The sequence below is a fragment of the Mizuhopecten yessoensis genome, unplaced genomic scaffold, assembly GCF_002113885.1.
Source record: "Mizuhopecten yessoensis strain PY_sf001 unplaced genomic scaffold, ASM211388v2 scaffold11035, whole genome shotgun sequence".
NCBI classification, from domain to species: Eukaryota; Metazoa; Mollusca; class Bivalvia; order Pectinida; family Pectinidae; genus Mizuhopecten; species Mizuhopecten yessoensis.
Window position 1 is genome coordinate 120,747 of NW_018408846.1, and position 25,054 is coordinate 145,800.

The 25,054-nt window shown below is 35.2% G+C and overlaps 1 protein-coding gene across 2 annotated transcripts; it reads left to right on the forward strand.

The window, feature by feature from the left end:
* The first annotated feature begins 1,133 nt into the window (after positions 1-1,133).
* On the forward strand, positions 1,134-25,054 carry LOC110464815. 2 transcript variants are annotated; one of them, XM_021520265.1, is made up of 10 exons: positions 1,134-1,548; positions 4,163-8,812; positions 13,403-14,759; positions 16,260-16,457; positions 16,799-17,005; positions 17,489-17,647; positions 17,953-18,314; positions 18,567-18,657; positions 23,555-23,634; positions 24,915-25,054. In XM_021520265.1, the coding sequence occupies exons 2-10, from the start codon at positions 4,172-4,174 to the stop codon at positions 24,942-24,944; spliced, it is 7,125 nt and encodes a 2,374-aa protein (XP_021375940.1). In that variant the 5' UTR covers positions 1,134-1,548; positions 4,163-4,171; the 3' UTR covers positions 24,945-25,054. The 2 variants fall into 2 exon arrangements, with proteins under 2 accessions (XP_021375940.1, XP_021375939.1); XM_021520264.1 differs by lacking the exon at positions 1,134-1,548 and adding an exon at positions 3,068-3,119.

Consider the following 25,054-nt stretch of genomic DNA (forward strand, 5'->3'; position numbering starts at 1 on the left):
AATAAGCAAGCTTTCAAATTCACTTATTATTTGCTCATATAATACATATTCGATGGGGAAAACCCATAATACTTAAAGCAATAAATTATGACCAATTTAACACTTGTCTGAATTATACTACAAGACAATATGGAACGTTCTGAAGAAACAAATATGTAGCCAATACATTTTCATCTGTATAATGCAAAACCAGCAAATCGATGTGTAGAAATCAATACCCCTTTGTAACGATATCAAATGTAGACATCATAAATTAGTTTTCTGATCATGTAAAAGTTTCGATATAGTTAATTAAGTTTATCTTATGATATCATAAAATGGATTCAATCGTGTATTAAAACTGACTTTTTCAAATGTAACAATGAATAAATAAATAACATCAAATATTATGAATGAATATCAAAACGGCTCCGTCAGTTGATTGCAGTTCAACAACTGCAGTCTAGCATCTTTCTCAGAAGAACTAGACGTACACTTGTCTATTTTACTATTCACATGATGAAATAAGTCTAACTTACATTGCGATTGCATGTGGATTAATCACTAATGTATGCTTTGAAAAACGGATACAAAAAATCAGGGAAAAATGTCTTATGTTTCACAAAAACATAATGTGGGTTTATACTTATATAACTAAAGGACCCAATGCTGTTTTTACCCTACAGTTGACACTCCATCATCAAACTAAAAAGTGTAATTATGGAAAACATAATAATCTTGTCATAACCGGTGGATACCTACTCCATCTTAAACGATGTTGTAGACAGCAAAAGTTATTCATTAGTGCAGTCAGCGTTAATTCTAATGCTAATTAGGGAGCTGACCTATATGAGATATACCTGACCATGTAATGTGCGGCTGTGTTAGACGATACACATAAGTATCTCAGTGAGGATTAGGGAGGCTATAGACACTCCTCATTTCAATAACATGACATTATAAGTATGGAAATATACGTGTGATTGGTCATAGCCGTGTTGTAGAGGACAGTTTGATATTTCCTTTATTCATATACATAAATAAATTAATTCATAATTTGTTATCATCAGATTTTACTACTTTCTATAAAACAACATAGAAAGCGTAGGATAAGATTTATCCGAAGAGAGATAAAACGTGATTGGCATCTTAAACCGTTTCTTAACGCAATGGTTAAATATACAGAGTTTGATACATTTCAAGTATTATCATATTTTCCAAGTAAAACAATGTCGGCATTTGAAGAAACAGAGGAGATTTATTTCGAGACAGTTACGCGAGTTATCGTAATTTGCAATCTACTTAAGCCCGAGTATTTATTATGGCTGTGAGTGTTGGGCACGCAGGCTACGAGGTGCGTCGTGTACAGCGAGGCTTACGGACATTAATCTCCATATAACAATCTGGAGACAGTATGGCTCAATGACGGATAACACGACGACACTCACTAACTAGTGTGACCATCACCACCGTGTCACGGCAGGTCATCAGTAGTGCGGTCAGTGTGTAGGCCTACATGTGTAAAACAGTGGACACATGATGTTCAAAATAGCCACGGGAACGTAAAAGGTGAGTGCTTATTCTGTTCCTTTGCGTTTAGTCATTTACCTCGAAAACATGGCATTACGTTATTTTTAATAACTATTCTTTTGGATATTAAGACATTTTCGGGATTTGTTATGCATGAAAAGTAAGTTTTATTTATTAATGCGTGGTTTTTCGATACAACGTGTTGTGTGGTTTTAATGAAGACGAAGTGGGATATTATTCCCAGATTTTTTTCTGTGAAATAATGTTCATGCAGGTAAACACGATAGAGAATATTGCTGTGTGGTGTTGTGTTGAAAGGCTATAAATAACGTATTAATTACATATAGGATAGGCCAACTAGTTACATAATGTTACATTACAGCTACATACATGAAATATCACAATACAGCTACTTACATGTAATATCACAATACAGCTACCTACATGTAATATCACAATACAGCTACCTATGTGTAAGATCACAATACAGCTACCTATATGTAATATCACAATACAGTTACATGCATGTAATATCACAACACAGCTACCTATGTGTAATAGCACAATACAGCTACCTACAAGTAATATCACAATACAGCTACATGCATTTAATATCACAATACAGCTACCTAAGTGTAATATCACAATACAGCTCCCTACATGTAATACATATGTATCGGAATACAGCTACCGACATGTAATATCACAATACTGCTACATGCATGTAATATCACAATACAGCTACCTATGTGTAATATCACAATACAGCTACCTACATGTAATACATATGTATCGGAATACAGCTACCTACATGTAATAAGGCTTCATAAGTCCTGAATATTAGACAGAATAAATAAACGAGATGGCGCGTTTGTTTGACATTTTTCTTTATAAAACCAAATAGACAGTATTATTTGTTTTATGTTTTGGGGACCCTCATCTTATGGGAATATGAATGGACAGATTTATTGTGTTTTGTTGGAACACAGACTTTATCATAACCTTTACCCTGAAGACATTATACACTAACACACAGGTACATCTCCTCGCTCGAGTTTTATGTCACTTGACATCCGACCTCTGCTGTAATTAAGTGGTGTTGCATGTTTCGAGATTTTATTGCAGACAAAATATAACACTTTATTTCACAAATTACAATGAAGCGGTATAAAATTTCTCGGTCGACAAAACCTAGTATATGTATCTGTATTTTAACTGAACGCAGTAGTATTGAACCAGAGACATTGCATTGAATTTATCAACGACAAACTAGTCCGGATACTCTCATTTTTGTAACACCGTAATATTAAATGTCCTTGATTACTGGAATAGGAAATGACCTATTAGAGGAATAGGAAATGACCTATTAGAATTAAGTGCATTAAGATTTCCATGTTATGGGCGTGTCTTGAAAGAGATTACAATGTTGCTCTCTCTGACCTTTTCCTCATGCAATACTACAGTTCCCGATGATGTTGTCATGGAGATAAATAGTGTTATAATTGAAACAAGGTTGTCATGCTGTCGAGAAATTCCATTTTTGAATAAATAATGAGAAGCATCACGTTTGATAGAAGACTATCATGCAGGTTTTAAGTAATGTGTTCGATGTAAGTGTCGGAATTCTCATGTTTGAAATACCATGAAGGTAAAAAAATATCATCTTTGATACTCGGATGTCATGCTTATGTGAAGCATCATGTTCAAAACTTGATCTAAACGCTTCTAACAAGTGTCATGTTTCAAGTAAGAGTGAAAAGTTCCATGTTTGATATAGGAGTGTTCGATACAAGATTAGGGAGTGTCACGTTTGATTACGGGGTTGAGAAGGATAATGGTTGAGAAGAGTGGTCATGAAAGCGATACATTTTATGTCTGATACAATGTTATCATGCAGTTGATGGGTATAATTTATGTTTCAATGATTCTACTCTGTCTATTTGGCATTCATAGTGTTAGATGTGTTAGATCTTTGATAAAACGGTAAGAAATGCTGGTTGATACAAGGTTGCTAAGTGTTATATCTGAGACAAGGCTGGGCAGTTATATCTGTGACATGGGTGAGAAGTGTAATTTCTTATAGAACGGTAGGAAGTGTTATATCTGAAACAAGGGTAGGAGGTATTATATCTTAGACAGGGATGGGAAGTGCTATTTCAGAGAGAACGGTAGGAAGTGTTTTATCTTAGACAAGGATGGGTGGTGTTATTTCTGAGAGAACGGTAGGAAGAGTTTTACATTGTATCTGAAACAAAGCTAGGGAGCACCATGTTAATACTAACATGTAAATATTAATCACACAAATTAATATAAAAACACATTAATGAAGAATAAGGTATTTTAATTATAACCTTTACTTAATTGTTAAATGTATCGTTATACATTCATTTATATGTTCCATTTAGATTCATGGAGGTATTCAGGTTCTATTTTGTTATTACCAAGGATAGGGAAAATATTTTCGGAGATGCATTTAATTTGGAAATTGTGAACACCTATTTGTAATTGTGGTTTTATTTGTTTAGGTGAAATTACCAACAGGATATTTCTATATATGCACTATATAATTGTTTGCTTTCATGTCAGCTTCCAGTTAAGATAATCAGCATTCATCAATATGATTATACATAACTTGGTTTTTGTTTCGTTTCAGTTGTGCAAAATGGATTATTTTTCGACACTTTATGTATTGTTCATAATGACATTAGGCTATTCAAATGAAATAGCTGCACAACGAAAACATGCCTTTCTATCACAAAACTCTCAAAGACTTCACAATAATGGTTTTGATAGAAACTCACGAACATCTACCTCAGAGGGATTTGCAAGCAATAGGAAGTCCATGATGATCAGTGATCCGTCAAATGCGTTTAACTTCAGGCAGAATGCAAGACGTGGATTAGGACAAAATATAAAGAAGAATTATCGTGGCCGTCAAACAGGAGGAACATTTCGGAATCGCCCTTTGGGCCCAATATCTCCATCAACCAAGAAACATTCTCCTTCTTTCAGTATGCCTGTACTACCCAAACCGAGAGTACGACAAGGGCCAATCACAACAACACCTGGGTATATGATGACTACTGAGGAGCAGTACGTAGTAGGGTCCGCCGTAGTGTCTAAACCAGCCAAGTTATCTGGCTGGGCAAGTAGATCTAATGGAAGATCAACGGGACAGTGGCATGGAAACACAAATGGGTCACCTTCAAAAACAAATAATGTGAAAAATGGACCTGGTCATAGGACTGATGAATATATATATATGGTTAATGGGCACCCAGCTAGGCCACAAGAAAATACCTGGAGTAATGAGGGTATTCAGAAGCAACCCCAAAGTGGTAATATGAACAACAATGCGGGTCGTAAAACGCTTCAACCAGATACAAATAGTGTGAACAAAAGACAATCATTAACAAACAATTTTCATCAAAATGGTCATTACAAAAATCTTGGACAGTTCCAAGGAACTCAGAACCAGAGGAACACCGTCCAACCCGCGTTTCAGCGTTACTCTAGTGATCCCGTTAAACTCCAAACAAAGGGAATGTTTCAATACAGAAAAAACAATAGAAAGTCTGGAGGAATGGCAAACAATAATAACTTAGATAGTTCAAACAGACACGCATCATTAAGTATGCAAGTAGACCAGCGGAGAATTGAGGCTGTCGGTTTATCTAATACAGACGAACATTGGAGAAAGGGGTCTAAGTCATCACCGGATATCATGATGACATTAACCCCCAATGAAAATAACATAGGTATGAATAGGATACAGACGACAACCAGCGATGGGAACACGCATTCCTTACCGAGTACGATGTCAATTAGAATATCCCAAAATGGACGTGTTTTGCCAAGTGTTATGCCACAACTAAGCCCGACACGGGGAAGTGAACATTTGATTCAAAACAGCCACCACAAAACAGACACAGGTACTATAAACATGGTTTCATTTCCTCAGAGTCGTCGACAGTACATTAGTAACCCAGTTGGTGTTAATAAATTACCTATTCCATCCCCACGTCCAGTAGGAACTTCAGCAATTCCGGCTGATAGCTTACATATAAACACACGAATTGTGCAACATAGTTATCCTTCACCGACAAGCATGACAATGGGACAGTCAACCCCGGGGTTTAATCGTTCTCCAGTTCCACCCTACTATATCAACAACCAAGGAAATGATCCGTCGACAATAACGGGATCGGCACGAAGCGCGAAACCGGATACTAGGTTCAGTCTTTACAATGGACCAAATGCACCCCCTCGACACCATATGGGTATGCTAGTACCGCCAGTAATCGGTATGGATACTAGGTCAACACCAGGACAAAACAGAGGACCAAATCCAACCCCAGAAATACACATGAGACAAAGATCAACCCCAGGATATTACAACGGACTAAAACCAAATCCGGTTCAACACATTAAAACAATACCAGCCACGACTCAACATAAAATACCAAGAGCAACTCTGGGTCAACGCACAAGAGCAAGGCCAACACCAAGTCAATACATAAGACACAAGCCTACCCCGGGTCGATACACGAAACCAACTCCGAGTCAACACAAAAAAACTCGACCAACCCCGGAACAACACAAAAGATCAAGACCAACTACTCCTGGTCGATACACAAGACCAAGACCAACCCCGGGTCAACGCAAAAGACCAACACCAACACAGGGTCAATACATAAGACCTAGCGCGGGTCAACACATGAGACCAACACCAACACAGGGTCAATACATAAGACCTACCGCGGGTCAATACTTAAAACCAAAACCAACCCGGGGGCAACACATACCACAAGGACCCATCCACGAGCAAATTATGCGACCAATAAAACCACCAAAACACGCCATGGTAGGGATGTCACCACAATTTTTACGACCAAGTAAATCTCAAGTTGGACCTATCCGATCAACTATGTCACCAAGAGGATTACTTGCCACACCAATTCAGCCATCTCTGCCACTGAAACATCAAATTGACATGTCAGCTTTACCGGAAAAACAACAATATAATAGAATAGTGCGGCCGTCAATAGCACCTTTAGGGCCACTGGTTGGAACGATGCATTCACCTATGCCTATGAAAGGAAAAATGAATTGGCAAATGCGGCAATCGATGTCTCCAATCGGACAGCAGATAAAGCCAATACCACCGTCGGTATCACCAAGGAGACATAGCTTGGGGCCGATGCAGTTATCCACCCCACCGAAAGGACTACACAATGGGATTAAAATGAGACCAACTGCAAGAGGTGTAGGAGTGAATATCGCACCAAGTCAACGTCCACTGCTCCACGACTGGCCTCAACCAAGTGCAACGAGTTTACTGGCTCCATCGGTACGACCAAGAAGTAATTCTAATGTTGTAGACGTCGTGCGTGGACAACCACAATCTTTGAGAAACACACGTGTATACACAGAACAGATTACGCCAATTAAATCAAATACAAGTGACATTGTGAAGACTTCAGGCATCGAAAACACGGCGGACATGTCAAGTGACTATATATCAATGACATGGCTAAATCATCAAAAAGCAGGAATGTCGCATAATTTAAACCAAACTGGTATAGAACTGGTACCGACACCAAAAACACTATCGGATGACGACAATGGTCATCAGAAAATTAGTAGTCATACAATTGAGACTTATAACGGTGAAAATGCTGGAAAAGCTATGAAAAAACCTGTAAACTTTAACAAAAAAGATGCAATTAATCCACTTTCGAAGGATGCCGTGATAGCATCTCAATTTCAGTCCGGACTTAGAGACAATGTTAAGGACAGGGAAGTTAATTTTACAACAGAGAGTCGTCTCAAAAGAGTTAACGCTCAGCAAACAACTGCAACTCCATTCAAGCGAGTGACATATTTAAATAACGGAACAGTCTCTAACATGGACTTGTTTCTAATCCCAACGCCGAATAGTTTTGACACAGAACCGATAACTGTAGAAAATAAGACGAAGTTAGCAACAGATAAAAAAGTAAACAGTTCACCAAAAGGTTACATAACTGAAGACACCAAGACAGTAGTACCAATTATTAAATCCGTAAAACAACCAATGAGGATATTTGATATCAATGCGTTCAGTATCATTAGATCGCATTTTCTGCCTAAAGTGCCAGTGCAGACGACAACAAAGATAACAACCACAACAATTTCAACAGTTCGTTCCTCGTCTGTCCCATCTTCTAAACTCACTCCACAACAAAGTTCGCCAATATCTGCGAGTAGGCAAAATAGTATCGTCAGTGCGACAACACACTCACCGACGTCTACAGCGTATAACAGTGGCGTAGATGCGAAGTTAAGGGGCACCACCAAAGCAACAACTACACCAACAATGGCCGCCACTACATCAAAATCCGTTTTTATCAGAAACAAAAACGTCATACCACCGGCTTTACAGAAAATGATGGATGCTTTAAGACGACCAGGGTTTGAAGCAGGTATCCCTATAAACTTAAATCAGATCATCGCTTCCGATACAGCAGCAGCAGGTACATTTAAAAATGTGGATAGGTACGAAGAAGCGGGCGGTATCAAAGTAGGAACTACTCTTGGCATGCGTCCTGGAACTCCTACGACAGGATATCAAGGCAGTTATAGAAAAACAAACATTGAAATAACAGCTGAAACATCAACAACAATACCTACATCACCATCACCACCAACAACAGTAACAATACCTTCAACAATGACAACGATAGATTATTCGACTAGCGTGATACCTATGGAAACGTCGACATTGTCGGCGCCAGTATCATCATATCCACTGAATCAAGGAACCATACAAGATCTGTATCACACTCCGTCTGTTGTTCAAACGACAACAGATTCAGATATGTATAGCACTACCCCCTCTGTACCACAAAGGACGACAGAATCCAAACCTGCGCCTATTACAGGAATACCTTTCTTTGTCGACCATATATTTTGGAAGGATTCTAATATAAAACTCCCCGTTGGTTCATTGAAAACTTCTATGGAACCTACGACTGAGACACCTAAGAGGAGTACCACAGGTGATAATAGCAAACCCAGCGTATTCTTTGGTCTGTGGTCTCCTGAAGTACATAACAATTCCAGTACAGAACAGACACAAAAAGTCTCAACAACTAGTTCATCAACTTCCGGAAGTGATATAACTAACAATGGAATATCTTACTTGGTTGTGACGAACACATCACCTAATGCACCTGTAGTCAGTATCAACAATTTAGTAACCGCTGAAGCCGCGTCTCCGACGGTGACATCTACACAAAGCAGATCTTCGATTAAAGTCAAGGTATGTACAAAACAAAGCAAAACAATTATGATGTATTCTAATAAAAATGTAAACTATTTCCTTTGCTATAGAATGGTTCTTTAAGTTTCAGATGTTCAGTTTGATGTAACTCGTCATTTCATTTCTCAAATGCTTAATATTGATTTATCTGTATTTCAAATCTACATTTGTACATATCATTTACCAAGAAATACTACATATATAATATATATAAGACTAAATAAAGACTAAATAAAACACTCAATTACAATTCATCTTTTTATCAATAAATTTGGCTCTATAGATTAATTATATTTCTACCTCCATGAACTTTGAACCAGTCTGTTCATTTGGTCATTAGGAAAATTAAGTGAATTATACCGTGTGTGAGACTGTGCTCATAAAAGCCTGTTAGAAAATATGAGAAATTAACGATATAAATATATTATATATGTGTGACGTGACTACGCTTTTCATATGGCAATCTCTATATAAAAGCGTAAATGTCTTTTATTCGAATATATTTTGTCAAATTAGACTGAACAGCATATTTTATTTGACTTATTGGCATACACTAGAAACAAATCCTCTTCAGATATAGATATATTAGTTCATTATACTAACTTCTGAATGATAAACAGCTGCACTTAAAATTAATTTGAACGAGACATGAGTAAGTGACAGTAGTGAGTGACGGTCTGGTACGCAGTTTACCTGTGAACTGATATGTAACACACAAGATATAACTGGACACGTCACTTCTCACATAACTGACCAGTTGATGATTTGGCTGTGGTGGAATATATGTCATCGCTTGACAAGTAAATCTGACATATATAGGTAGATAAGTGTTTTGTTATGTGCCGCGTCACAGGAAGTAGTGTTTGATAGATCTGTTTCCGACTTCTGCTGCATAGGTATACATTCCACCATTTCACCGAATGAATTTAATACATACAATGATAAACAATGGATGTTTTGTCCTTAACTACTATTTTATTTAAACCAGAACTTTTGCAATCTTTGTTTAAACACTTGTATTGAATGATGCAAAAACAAATAGGAAAAAAAACGGGAACAAACGTGTTTTTAGGTAATAATAATGGTTTTTGATAAAGCTAATCAAAACTTATTTGGGCTAAAATGCGGTTCTAGACCTCGGTTAACGATTGAATCATTTGCGTTATTGTGCTATTACAGCTGTAACTATGAAGGTAGCGATGACCCGGTCAAGTTAGTTCTGCCTTAATCAACTGTTGGTTTACACGATACCATAATAATACTTGCAGACTAAAATAGTCTGATATGATAATTCAAGACTGAAAACCTGCATTCTTCTTAATCAAAATGTTTGGAAAATAACAGTGTGATATATTTCTTATAAGAAAACTTAATTTCTTTTATAAAACAATGCATCATATCAACTGCTTTGTCTTCCTTTTTATTCTTAAAACAGCTGTTATTTGTATATTTCTTTTATCATTTTTCATAATGGTTAAAACATATGGTTTGCTAATTGCGATTACTTGTTTACACACTTTAATGATAGTAAACTAAAGGGGTAAATATTGTAATAAATAGTAAAATAATTGAATTTCCCTGTGTTATATACGGTAATAAATAGTAAAATAATTGAATTTCCCTGTGTTATATACGGCAAAAAATAGTAAAATAATTGAATTTCCCTGTGTTATATACGGTAATAAATAGTAAAATAATTGAATTTCCCTGTGTTATATACGGTAATAAATAGTAAAATAATTGAATTTCCCTGTGTTATATACGGTAATAAATAGTAAAATAATTGAATTTCCCTGTGTTATATACGGTAATAAATAGTAAAATAATTGAATTTCCCTGTGTTATATACGGTAATAAATAGTAAAATAATTGAATTTCCCTGTGTTATATACGGTAATAAATAGTAAAATAATTGAATTTCCCTGTGTTATATACGGTAATAAATAGTAAAATAATTGAATTTCCCTGTGTTATATACGGTAATAAATAGTAAAATAATTGAATTTCCCTGTGTTATATACGGTAATAAATAGTAAAATAATTGAATTTCCCTGTGTTATATACGGTAATAAATAGTAAAATAATTGAATTTCCCTGTGTTATATACGGTAATAAATAGTAAAATAATTGAATTTCCCTGTGTTATATACGGTAATAAATAGTAAAATAATTGAATTTCCCTGTGTTATATACGGTAATAAATAGTAAAATAATTGAATTTCCCTGTGTTATATACGGTAATAAATAGTAAAATAATTGAATTTCCCTGTGTTATATACGGTAATAAATAGTAAAATAATTGAATTTCCCTGTGTTATATACGGTAATAAGTAGTTACACCTTTCACCTTTCTGTGCTATAGTATGATAGTCACTTGTGTTTCCCCGTGTTACATAAGGAAATTAAATAGCACGGTAAGTTAGTTTCCTGTGTTATATACGGCAACATAGATATGGAATAATTCACTTCCCTGTGTTATATACGGTAATAAACAGTAAAATAATTGAATTTCCCTGTGTTATATACGGTAATAAATAGTAAAATAATTGAATTTCCCTGTGTTATATACGGTAATAAATAGTAAAATAATTGAATTTCCCTGTGTTATATACGGTAATAAGTAGTTACACCTTTCACCTTTCTGTGCTATAGTATGATAGTCACTTGTGTTTCCCCGTGTTACATAAGGAAATTAAATAGCACGGTAAGTTAGTTTCCTGTGTTATATACGGCAACATAGATATGGAATAATTCACTTTCCTGTGTTATATACGGTAATAAACAGTAAAATAATTGAATTTCCCTGTGTTATATACGGTAATAAGTAGTTACACCTTTCACCTTTCTGTGCTATAGTATGATAGTCACTTGTGTTTCCCCGTGTTACATAAGGAAATTAAATAGCACGGTAAGTTAGTTTCCTGTGTTATATACGGCAACATAGATATGGAATAATTCACTTTCCTGTGTTATATACGGTAATAAACAGTAAAATAATTGAATTTCCTTGTGTTATATGCGGTAATAAACAGTAAAATAATTGAATTTCTCTGTGTTATATACGGTAATAAGTGGTAAAATAATTGAATTTCCCTGTGTAATATACGGTAATAAACAGTAAAATAATTGAATTTCCCTGTGTTATATCCGGTAATAAACAGTAAAATTTTAGGATTTCCCTGTGTTATATACGGTAATAAGTAGTTTCACCTTTCACCTTTCTGTTCTATAGTATGATAGTCACTTGTGTTTCCCCGTGTTACATACGGAAATTAAATAGCACGGTAAGTTAGTTTCCTGTGTTATATACGGCAACGTATGGAATAATTCACTTTCCTGTGTCATATACGGTAATAAATAGTAAACTTATTCAGCTTCCTGCGTTATATACGTTGATAAATAGTAAATTAATTCAGATCTCCGTGTTATATACGGTGATAAATATTGAACTAATTCAGCTTACTGTGTTTTATACAGTAATATGCATTAGACTTATTAAGTTTCCTGTGTTATACAATGTAATGAAGAGTAGATCTATTAAGTTTCTTATGTTAAATATGGTTATAAATAGTATACTGATTGGGCTTCCCTGAGTTATTTACGGTAATATTTTACGTCTTATTTATTTACTTGGTGCTTCCTTGTATATGATTATAAGCTTGACAGACAGGTTGGTCCTGGCCATCATAGGTACACAGGATAGTTGTTAGATGCTCTGTCAAACAAATTCATAAACTCGACTGATAGAATGACGGTCAGGTAAATGTATGTTAATACGCCATTCGTGTATTAATAAGCATATTGGATACCTAAAACATTATACAAATCTAACTTCGTCATTTATTTTTGGATGACGATTGATGTTAACGAATACAGGAATATTTCACGATAAGGCAATCAAACTAATATATTAAAGAAGGTCGAGTAATTCAAATAAACAATATTTTTACCTAGAGTAATTTAAATATATTAGTAAATGTTTAGCATGTATTTTGATCATGATATTACTATAAAAAGTCTATAAGGGGATAACCTTGACAAAGGAAAAAATGAAATTAGGAGAAGTTCCACAGGTGACTGTACGTTATCCTGCTTAACTATTTTGCTTTTATTATTTTCAAAATCTTGAAACTAAACAAGCTACAGACCTCGTGCAAAAAACAATAATATAATAAACGACTATCACAAGTCATGGGGCTTCTCTCTTTCGCTTTACAGACGTTATCGTGTGATCGACGAGGCAGTTGTTAGTCTCGAGTCTACCGACAAGTTACCTTATTGATATGCAAACATTACACAGCTGCATGTTTTCTCTACTTAGATTTTCTTAAAAATATTACAAAAACAGTTGGTTGATATATCACTAATGATTATCCAACCCATTTAACTGATGACCTGTGAGTTGGTAATCAGAACTTTGGTTGATAAACATTTAAATAATGTTAACCACTTTTTTTTTTTATTTTTTTTTTTAATCTTTATTTTAGCAAAGGTGAAATAACGTTAAGTATAGCGCAACGTATATATAGGTTAGCATACCTAATTATTCATACATCATGTTAAGTACGGTATTATCTTTAATTTTTACAGGATGTCGAGGGTGTCGCGGATGTCGGGTATGAGATAGCACCTGTGACAAATTTAATGAGCAACAATCTAAAAAAGAATATCACCAATCTAAGGCGACAACTTGAAGACCTGTCCGTGCCGTCGTCCGTACGTCTATTCACGGAGTCGTCAAAGACAATTAAAGATTCAACAGACAAGGCTTCTTATCAAACACAAAGCGAAGCTACTGTTATACTTCGTTCAAAGGCAGACAATGGTGACCAGAACCACGTCCAGACAGGCATTTCTGTAGGTGTCGCTGTTAAAACACCATCTCTTTATCCTAAGGAATCCAAGTCAGTTCAAAGATCTGCATTATCAACGAATACTAGACTTCAAAACGTTTTTGGTGCGCGGCACTCGCTATTTCAGGGAATTGTTATTGATTCCTCTTATACGGTAACCTCTCCAAAGGCTTCCTCCGCTCCAATTCCGCTTCCGTTTGATAAAAAGCGTACGTATGGTGAATCAAAAAATATTAACACAAACTCTGGTTTTGAAAAGCAAACACATATTTCTCAATCAAATTCCAACGCCCAAAAGAAAACACAGATTTCTCGATCAAATTTCATCGCCAAAAAACAACCTCAGGACTCTCAATCAACTTCCAACGTCCAAAACGCAGTGCAAATATCTCAATCAAATTTTTATATCCCGCAACAAGTGAAGAGATCGCGATCAAAAATTCCTAAGTCGGACAAATCTAGGACATTGTTTGAAATTCCTAATTTTTTCACTCATATGAATCCATTTTCAAATGACGATGCAGGTGTCAAGCACAGATTTCTTAAGCCAAAGACATTACAAGGAGCTGATAAACCCTTCGAAACCGCGGTAAATGCGCCTGTTTTTACCCCTGAAGCTTCTAAAACCAAAGATATCAAACCTAGTGACCATGTGTCGCAGACAACAGTTTCGGAGAAGAAATACGATCAAATAACTGGAAACAAATCTTCAAAAATGGAAAGTGGTGTTAAATACAGAGCTAAGAATGTATCGACCGCAGACGCGAAGTCAGATTCAGTGAAGGAGGGTGTAACTGAAACAGAAACCGACATAAACAAACAAAACACCGCCCAGTTTAATACTGCCCCACAGGGGATTCTGATAGACGCAAGCTTCATGAAAAATTTGCCGTTCTTTCTCGGACCTGTGGACTCTAAATTGTTTAAGGGAATGCAGAGAAAAGAAAGTCCGAATCTGAGGCCTCCAAATGGTCGGATAGCTCAAAGAACAAAATCTGTGCCAACAACTTCGTCGTCCACAGTAACAACAAAATCAGTACGGGATAAATCACAAGCAAAACCACCACGAAATAAAATGGAATATGATTTAAAAGGTGAGTTTACTTACACTGAAAAGGAATTAAATTATGTGTATGAACGTAAATGATTGAGTTGTCATAATCGCTATTCGTACTGATTCTTACTTAGGCAATAACAGATACGCACAACCCTGTCACAAATAGGTCTCAATTCAAACAACTAAATACATTCTAAAATGTCACAAATAGATCTCAATTCAAACAGCTAAATACATTCTAAAATGTCACAAATAAATAATAATAATAAAAATAATAATATAAATTCGAGGTTCTTTTATACCGCTTTATCACAACCTACTTTGTAGGTCATCTCAAAGCGGTTCACAAATAATTGTATCCGTAGTTATAGGGCGTTTGCAACCAGCCAATACCTTTATCAACTCCCTGGGGAGCATACAGCTGGAGCTGCCAGTTCGGCGCTCACAGCTAGCATTCAACAATTCTAGAACTGCCCAACCACGTACTCATTTAGAACTGAGTAGACTGGAACAAATGGAGTAAAGTATATTGCTCAAAGATACAACACAGTGCCGTGTCGTGACTCGAACACGCAACCCTTCGGTCACGAGCCCGGCGTCCTACCACTAGACTACCGTGCCTGCAAGATAAATAACCATATCGTACCTGTTAATTAGGGATTTTCACTTATGGTTAAAAGACCTATTTGTTTTGTTATGTTTCTTTTTCTTCTACTTATCATTATTATCATTATCCTTGATTTTGTGGCCACTTCATCTTTTGATTGGTAGCAGATGTGTTAATAGGCTTATAAGTATATTATAGGCCAAAGTCATTGCAACATTTTCAAGTAGGTAAAATATCCGATATGGCCGCCATGACGTCATAGGTCAAAATCATAAAATGGCCATAACTCAAAAACTATGTTAAAACAAAAAGGTGAAATAAAATCATCGCTGTTGGATTAAAGGTCACCGATTTTTCAACTTTTTATTTCTCGATTGTTTTGAAAAAATCTTAATGTATTCGGTGAAGAATTCCATCCAAATCGTTTTGATGTCTTCATTGTTTCTGTAACATTAAGTGTTAACGTTCTACGTCATTTTGAACATTTTCTTTGATCTTAATGAACAGCCGACAATATATCAAAACTGTTTTATTCCAGTGTAGCTATTTATGTTTGCCCAGACCATCTACCAAATTTTTCATAACTTTTGTTTTTATCCCAAATCAAAGATTTCATCTTTGGATATATAATGCAGACCAACAATGCAAATCCTTTTCTCAGGAAACAGTTTTGTGTCATAGGTCTACGTCCGGTTTTCGGTAGAGGTCAACGTTCGAATGCATTTTTTTGGTTAACAAACTTTGAAAAGCTTGTTCTGAAGTTTTGTAAGGTCTAGAGTCTTGATATTTAATATGTAAGATGCTGAAATGTGTAGCTATACGGTCAAATCAGTCTTAACGGAGAAAAGCCTGTCAAATTGTTAGTCAACAATGTCTAGTTTCCATATATTCTTTTCTAAATCATAGTCATATTGATTAATATTTTTCTAGTGTTGTGTATGCAGTTTCGGAGGTCGAATAGCAACGACCAAACGTACATTCCACATCCGGCGGACTGCTCCAAGATTATACAATGTTCTCCAAACGGGAATGGATTCCAAGCTGTGGCCAGGCATTGCCCCATGGGACTATTCTGGGACTCCAATACTCAACGGTGCAGTGATCCCAATGATGTTACCTGTTTTGATGGTAATCTATCAGATCGAGTTATAATTGTTGTGAATTATAGATTCATATGTATGTTCATTGTTTCATGTTTTCATACATATTTTATTTGTTGGTTTGTATATTTCAATTACTTTGGTGAAAACTTGTTTTATACCTGTTGTTGGCGATTCGGTCACTTCAACATTCCTACTAGTAGTAGTAAGATTAACTTGTTGACTACAATAGGGCAAGAACAGTACCAATTAGTCACATATTTTTGAAGCATATCTAAAGTTGTATTTTCTGATACCAGTAGTGATTTTTGAATATCATGTAGTCTGTATCCACCAATAAATGAGATTCCATGTGTGTGTTTACTAAAGATCCGTGTCAGAAGGGAAACTTTAACTACAGCAGTCATGGCGGGTGTGGTACCTACTACAAGTGTTTCGCCGGCGTGTCTGTCCCCACGTGCTGCCCAGCCGGACTCCGGTTTGTACAGACCACCACTGACTCTGGTGAATGTGTCTGGGATACAACCTGCTCAGAGCCGTGTGAAACCCTGCAGTCGTCCAGTCTGAGAAAGACAGGTCCGTTTAGAATGCTTTCATGCTCGAAATAATTGCGATGGTTATTGTGTTTTAATTTAGGTATTATATATGATTTTATATTTACGTGTAGGATCAGCCCGTTTGAAACTTCTGAATGTCGACATCAACCATCCAACTAGGGTTGATGTTGACGTTTTGATTTTTCAAACATGTTGATTATAATGTGCTAAGAAAATTGTTGATTTCTTACTAGAGCAAACATTTGAAATAATGAAACTGTAGTAAAAATATATATAACGAATTTTAATACGCAAAATTATATTGACATTTGGTATATATACATGTATCAATATGATTTGTCTTCTGTAACATTTATATTCGTCCAGGAAATCCTATTAGTATTTGTGCACAAGCGGATTTCTTATCACGATGCAGAACGAAAAAACAATATTGCATTACAAGAAATCTAAGTTATGTCGGTTTCCTAATTGATCTGGATTTGCTCGTTGATACGTTTTGTAGGTGGATGTCCAACCCTGAGGGTAGAGTCGAGGAGAGACGCGTACTGGATGTTACAACGAGGTTCTTTGATCTTGAAGACCTGCCCAGACGGTTATCTATACAGTCATCCCGATTGTAGGTGTAAATCCACAGCCAGGCCTACAACGAAGCCCACTCCAAGTAAGTTCACTTAAGAGACCGAATAATGCAAGAAGCACACATATGTTCAAATCCTCGAGTATGTTATCATAACAACTAAAGAATGATGTACTTTATAGTAAACTGGTATTTCCTTTTTATCATAGTCTACCCATGTTTGATATCTTTTGAGATTGAATAGCGATTTTTGCTTAGACTTCCTTATTCTACTATCTACGTCATTAAATAACCAGAGTATTATGGTACAGCAAAGTACTTATTGTTAATTTTCGGTTCCATTGACATTGCCAGCATTTTTATACCTGGAATATGTCATCATTATGTAGGATGCAAGCCCGAGTTCAAGCTGACATTCGACGGAGGCATCATCAAGGATGTATCTGACGGGGGACTGGCCTTCAGTCAGGTGAACGTGGCGGGTACCGACAACAATACTGCTGTGTTTAGGGAGAACGGCTATATCTCTCTGTGGGGGTTCCAGAACAGGTACCTAGGTCGCACGTTCTCCATGAGAATGAGAGTGCGTGCAGACAAAGGAAGCTGCAAAGCAGGTGGGCGGAGTATCATCAGCAACTGTGGGCCTGACGGGCCAACCAGCGTTGAAATCGCCTGTGCCAAGGACAAGATATCATTCAAGGCAAATACGGATAAGACGAGAGTCCCTCCAGTTATATGGGCAGATATTAAGGTAACTGTAATGGAATATAGTTTGGAATTTAACAAGAACAGTTCACAAAAACCTACCAATATTCGACTTCTATGAGTTTTCCTATGTTAACTTAACACTCACGCGCATATTTCTTAATTTAACCTGAAATGTCTTACCTTGTTAATAAAATTCTTTGTTTCATTATTTTAAATGGAAACAATATTTATAGAGCAGTATCGTCATTTTGATGGATTTTGATATTTATCCTTTAATGGAATAATTTCTGTTTAGGACAACGAGTGGGCTGACATTATATATACGTACAAGGGCAGCAGATTCAGCGGCAGTGTGAATGGTCGAAAGTCCTCCCAATCAGTAATAGGTAAACCTATTAGACATCCAGTCTAAAACAACTTTTAAATAACACTTTTGAGTCAAACAAATTACAAGAAACACGATTGGTTATACAATCCAATGACTATGAACATTACAAGGTCTACAAATTAATTAAAACTAACACTATCATGTCTACAAACGAATAATAACTAACATTATCATGTCAACAAACGAATAATAACTAACACTATCATGTCTACAAACGAATAACAACTAACACTATCATGTCTACAAACGAATAACAACTAACACTATCATGTAAACAAACGAATAACAACTAACACAATCATGTCTACAAACGAATAACAACTAACACTATCATGTCTACAAACGAATAACAACTAATACTATCATGTCTACAAACGAATAACAACTAACACTATAATGTCAACAAACAAATAACAACTAACACTATCATGTCTACAAACGAATAACAACTAACACTATCATGTCTACAAACGAATAACAACTAACACTATCATGTCTACAAACGAATAACAACTAACACTATCATGTCTACAAACGAATAATAACTAACACTATCATGTCTACAAACGAATAATAACTAACACTATCATGTCTACAAACGAATAATAACTAACACTATCATGTCTACAAAAGAATAATAACTAACACTATCGGACCTATAAACCAATTGCAATCAACAAAACAGAGACTACACAGCACTATTGAGTCAACAAACAAATCACATTTAACATGATAGGGTGTACAAACCATGTATAACTAACACTATTGGGTCTACAAACTACATGTAGTTACAGTTAACATTACAGGGTCTACAAACCAATTATAACTAACACTATCGGGTCTACAAACTACATGTAGTTACAGTTAACATTACAGGGTCTATAAACCAATTATAACTAACACTATTGGGTCTACAAACTACATGTAATTATAGTTTACATAACAGGGTCTACAAACCAATTATAACTAACACTATTGGGTCTACAAACTACATGTAGTGACAGTTAACATTACAGGGTCTACAAACAAAAATAAAAAAAAAAAACTATTGGGTCCACAAACTACATGAAGTTACAGTTAACATTACAGGGTCTACACACCAATTATAACTAACACTATTGGGTCTATAAACTACATGTAATTACAGTTAACATTACAGGGTCTACAAAAAAAAAAAAAAAAACCCCACTATTGGGTCTACAAACTACATGTAGTTACAGTTAACATTACAGAGTCTACACACCAATTATAACTAACACTATTGGGTCTATAAACTACATGTAATTACAGTTAACATTACAGGGTCTACAAACCAATTAAAACTAACATAATTGGGTCTACAAACTACATGTCATTACAGTTAACATTACAGAGTCTACAAACCAATTATAACTAACACTATTGGGTCTACAAACTACATGTAGTTAGAGTTAACTTTACAGGGTCTACAAACCAATTATAACTAACACTATTGGGTCTACAAACTACATGTAATTACAGTTAACATTACAGGGTCTACAAACCAATTATATCTAACACTATTGTGTCTACAAACTACATGTAGTTACAGTTAACATTACAGGGTCTACAAACCAATTATAACAAACACTATTGGGTCTACAAACTACATGTCATTACAGTTAACATTACAGAGTCTACAAACCAATTATAACTAACACTATTGGTCTACAAACTACATGTAATTACAGTTAACATTACAGGGTCTACAAAACAATTATATCTAACACTATTGTGTCTACAAACTACATGTAATTACAGTTAACATTACAGGGTCTACAATTCAATTTTAACTATCACTATTGGGTCTACAAACTACATGTAATTACAGTTAATATTACAGGGTCTACAAACCAATTATAACTAACACTATTGGGTCTACAAACTACATGTAGTTACAGTTAACATTACAGGGTCTATAAACTAATTATAACTAACACCATTGGGTCTACAAACTATATGTAATTACAGTTAACATTACAGGGTCTACAATTCAATTTTAACTAACACTATTGGGTCTACAAACTACATGTAGTTACAGTTAACTTTACATGGTCTACAAACCAGTTATAACTAACACTATCGGGTCTACAAACTACATGTAGTTACAGTTAACATTACAGGGTCTATAAACTAATTATAACTAACACCATTGGGTCTACAAACTATATGTAATTACAGTTAACATTACAGGGTCTACAAACCAATTATAACTAACACTATTGGGTCTACAAACTACATGTAATTACAGTTAACATAACAGGGTCTACAAACAAATTATGACCAACACTATTGGGTCTACAAACTACATGTAATTACAGTTAACATTACAGGGTCTACAAACCAATTATAACTAACACTATTGGGTCTACAAACTACATGTAATTACAGTTAATATTACAGGGTCTACAAACCAATTATAACTAAAACTATCAGATTTACAAACCAATTACTAATATCACTTACACTGTCGAGTTTACAAACGTATTGCAATTAACATTAAAGGGTCTACAAACCAATTATAACTAACACTCTCAGATCTACAAACCAATTATAACTAACACTCACAGATCTACAAACCAATATATTACTGTAATCTATAACTAACATTACAGAGGCTTAAAATCACTGTCAGATGTACAAACCACATGAAAAATCACTATCAGATCTACGAACCAAATAAAAAAACAGTCAGGTCTACAAACCACAATTACAGATATCACTTTTAAGTCTGCAAATCAATTACTTTTAACGGTAACACTATTAAGTCTACGAACCATTTGTTACACTATTTGGTCTTCAAACCAATTATAGAAAACACTGATGTGTCAACAAACCAACTATAGACACATTGATGTGTCAACAAACCAATTCTAGATACACTGATGTGTCAACAAACCAATTATAGATACACTGATGTGTCAACAAACCAATTAAAGATACACTTATGTGACAACAAACCAATTATAGATACACTGATGTGTCAACAAACCACTTAAAGATACACTGATGTGTCAACAAACCAATTACAGATACACTGATGTGTCGACAAACCACTTATAGATACACTGATGTGTCAACAAACCAATTATAGATACACGGATGTGTCCTCAAACCAATTATTGATACACTGATGTGTCAACAAACCACTTATTGATACACTGATGTGTCAACAAACCAATTTTAGATACACTGATGTGTCAACAAACCAATTATAAATACACTGATGTGTCAACAAACCACTTATAAATACACTGATGTGTCAACAAACCGATTATATATACAATGATGTGTCAACAAACCAATTATAGATACACTGATGCGTCAATAAACCAATTATAGATACACTGATGTGTCAACAAACCAATTATAGATACACTGATGTGTAAACAAACCAATTATAAATACACTGATGTGTCAACAAACCACTTATAGATACACTGATGTGTCAACAAACCGATTATATATACAATGATGTGTCAACAAACCAATTATAGATACACTGATGTGTCAACAAACCACTTATAGATACACTGATGTGTCAACAAACCACTTATAGATACACTGATGTATCAACAAACCAATTATAGAAACCACTGATGTGTCAACAAACCAATTATAGATACACTGATGTGTCAACAAACCAATTATAGATACACTGATGTGTCAACAAACCAATTAAAGATACACTTATGTGACAACAAACCAATTATAGATACACTGATGTGTCCTCAAATCAATTACAGATACACTGATGTGTCAACAAACCACTTATAGATACATTGATGTGTCAACAAACCAATTATAGATACACTGATGTGTCAACAAACCAATTAAAGATACACTGATGTGTCAACAAACCAATTATAGATACACGGATGTGTCAACAAACCAATTATAGATACATTGATGTGTCAACAAACCAATTATAGATACACTGATGTGTCAACAAACCAATTATAGATACACTGATGTGTCAACAAACCACTTATAGATACACTGATGTGTCAACAAACCAATTATAGATACACTGATGTGTCAACAAACCAATTAAAGATACACTGATGTGTCAACAAACCAATTATAGATACACTGATGTGTCAACAAACCAATTATAGATACACGAATGTGTCCTCAAACCAATTATAGATACACTGATGTGTCAACAAACCAATTATAGACACAATGATGTGTCAACAAACCACCTGCACGTTTTAAGTATTAATGTCTATTTCTAGATCTATGATATTTTCTCGTCATCATTTAAAAGGAATTAGCTATTCTCCTCAATTATTTGTACTTGATGAAACGTTACATGACGTGGACATATTGTGATTTACCGGCCACCACCGTTTGTTTGTGGTGATATGAGCAAATCGTTAAGACATATGTGAGAAACTTATTTAGAAATTACACGTTTTATAACACTCATAAATCATAGCTTTCATGGCAAACTTGAGTGACGTTTATACGAATTAGTTTATATAGTGTACAGGCTGTATATATATAGTGACAGAACGAGAGGCGTGAAGACACAGGTGTTGGGAATATACACTGTCTGTTGGCAATAAACCTTTCATTATAAACATAGCACCTAATTAGTTAATTACATAGAGGCATTACGTTTTTACTTGAAAAGAATTATTTTAGTGTCTTCCTCGTATAATAATAGGCATCAATCGTAAATAGATATGTTATATCTAATTATTTATATAATGTAACATGTATTTTTAATAAATACTTTAGTCACTTTTGACAGGAAATCTTGAATCCAGAAACTAATACTAGTTATAATAATGTTCATCAATCGTTGACAGCTATAACAATATTTATTGTAGTATGTACATCTGAATAACTATTTCATTTTATTTTTTCAGGAAATCTTGAATCCAGAAATAATCCACTTATCATTGGGAAATGTCCAAAATCACCCGGATTTGTTGGTGAAATAGATCAGGTAATTGTATTACATTCCATTGCCAACCAATTGTAAAAACAGATATGGTATAAGACCCAATATAATTGTCTTATAACAGAAATGAATAGCATTATAAAGGAGAGGCTTTGATCTTACGTTTAAGAAGTGTTTTTGTCGTTATCATAGCTTTGTCTTCAACTGTAAAATGGCAATGGAATGTTCGCCGTACTTATAACGATGGTGATCTACACACTTTCTTGAGTTTGGCGGGGCACAAGATGACAGAAACCCATTCCAGAGTATCTGTTTTGCCTTTTTTGTGTTGTTCATTATGTGTTATGTTTCGTTTTGTGCCTCATTAGTTTTCACCGTTATTTTCATATTTCCCTAGTCCCCGTTGTTTTGACATCTACTTAGTACCTGATGATGTGGTGTCACCTGAGTTAACGCGCATGTCCTCAGTTCCTATTTTTTCCTGACACCTCAGATTTGAGACCGTCTCAGTCCTGATGTTTTGGTGTTGTTTCAGTTTCCGTTGTTTTGTTGTCTCTTGAGGTTTGTTTTGTCTCAGTTCCTGTGATTTTGTGTGGCATCAGTTTTTGTTGGTTTGTTTTTGCCTCAGTTTCTGTAGTTTCTGCAGAGACTCGGTTTCTGTAGTTTCGGCAGAGACTCAGTTTCTGTAGTTTCGGCAGAGACTCAGTTTCTGTTAGTTAGGTGTTGTCTTAGTTAATGTTATTTTGGTAATGCGTCAGTTACCTTTGGTTCTGTGTGATCTCAGTTTATGCAGGTATGGTGTTACCTCAGTTTCAGTTGTGTTGGTGTGGCCTTTAGTTTTTGTTGTTTTGTAGTTACCGCAGTTTTTTCTTGTTTTTTTGTTGTTGTCTCAGTTTTTGCTGCTTTAGTGAAGCATCAGCTTTGGTTGTTTTGTTGTTGCCGCATTTTTTCTTGGTTTTGTGTGGCCTTATTTTTTAATGTTTCGGTGTTGCCACAGCTCCTGTTCTTTTGGTATTGCTCCTGTTTCTGTTGTTTTGGATGATTGTGTCTCCTGTTGTATTTTCGTATCGAACTTGCCATATACTTCCATCGTTGTGTATTTACTTTGTGTTTTTGGTTGCGTTTTATTGAATGCACTGTATCTGTTTTGTAGTCAAAATAGTTTTTAAATGGAATATTTGTACTGGAGATCAAACATGTATAATTAATATCGTACGTGTGCGTTAATGTTGTTTTGTTCTGATTATATTTTTGGTATACTGTACCTGTTACTGAAACTTGATATCAGTTGCGCTCTTCTATACGTGTTCGATGTTGTGTTGTAGTTGGAAATCTACACCCACTGTGTGCCCTGACCTGGAGCCAGCAAGGAACTAGTATCGTCTCATCAAATGGCATCATTATTGTGACATTATTTTTGTATAATTGTTTGTTTATTGACATTAAACATTTTTTTTAATTCAAA

Coding starts and splice junctions, on each gene's coding strand:
- LOC110464815 (XM_021520264.1), top strand. CDS start 3,093: ATGCAGGTTTTAAGTAATGTGTTCGAT. Junction 18,658..23,554: donor GTCCTCCCAATCAGTAATAG/GTAAACCTATTA, acceptor TTATTTTTTCAG/GAAATCTTGAATCCAGAAAT. Junction 23,635..24,914: donor TTGTTGGTGAAATAGATCAG/GTAATTGTATTA, acceptor GTTGTGTTGTAG/TTGGAAATCTACACCCACTG.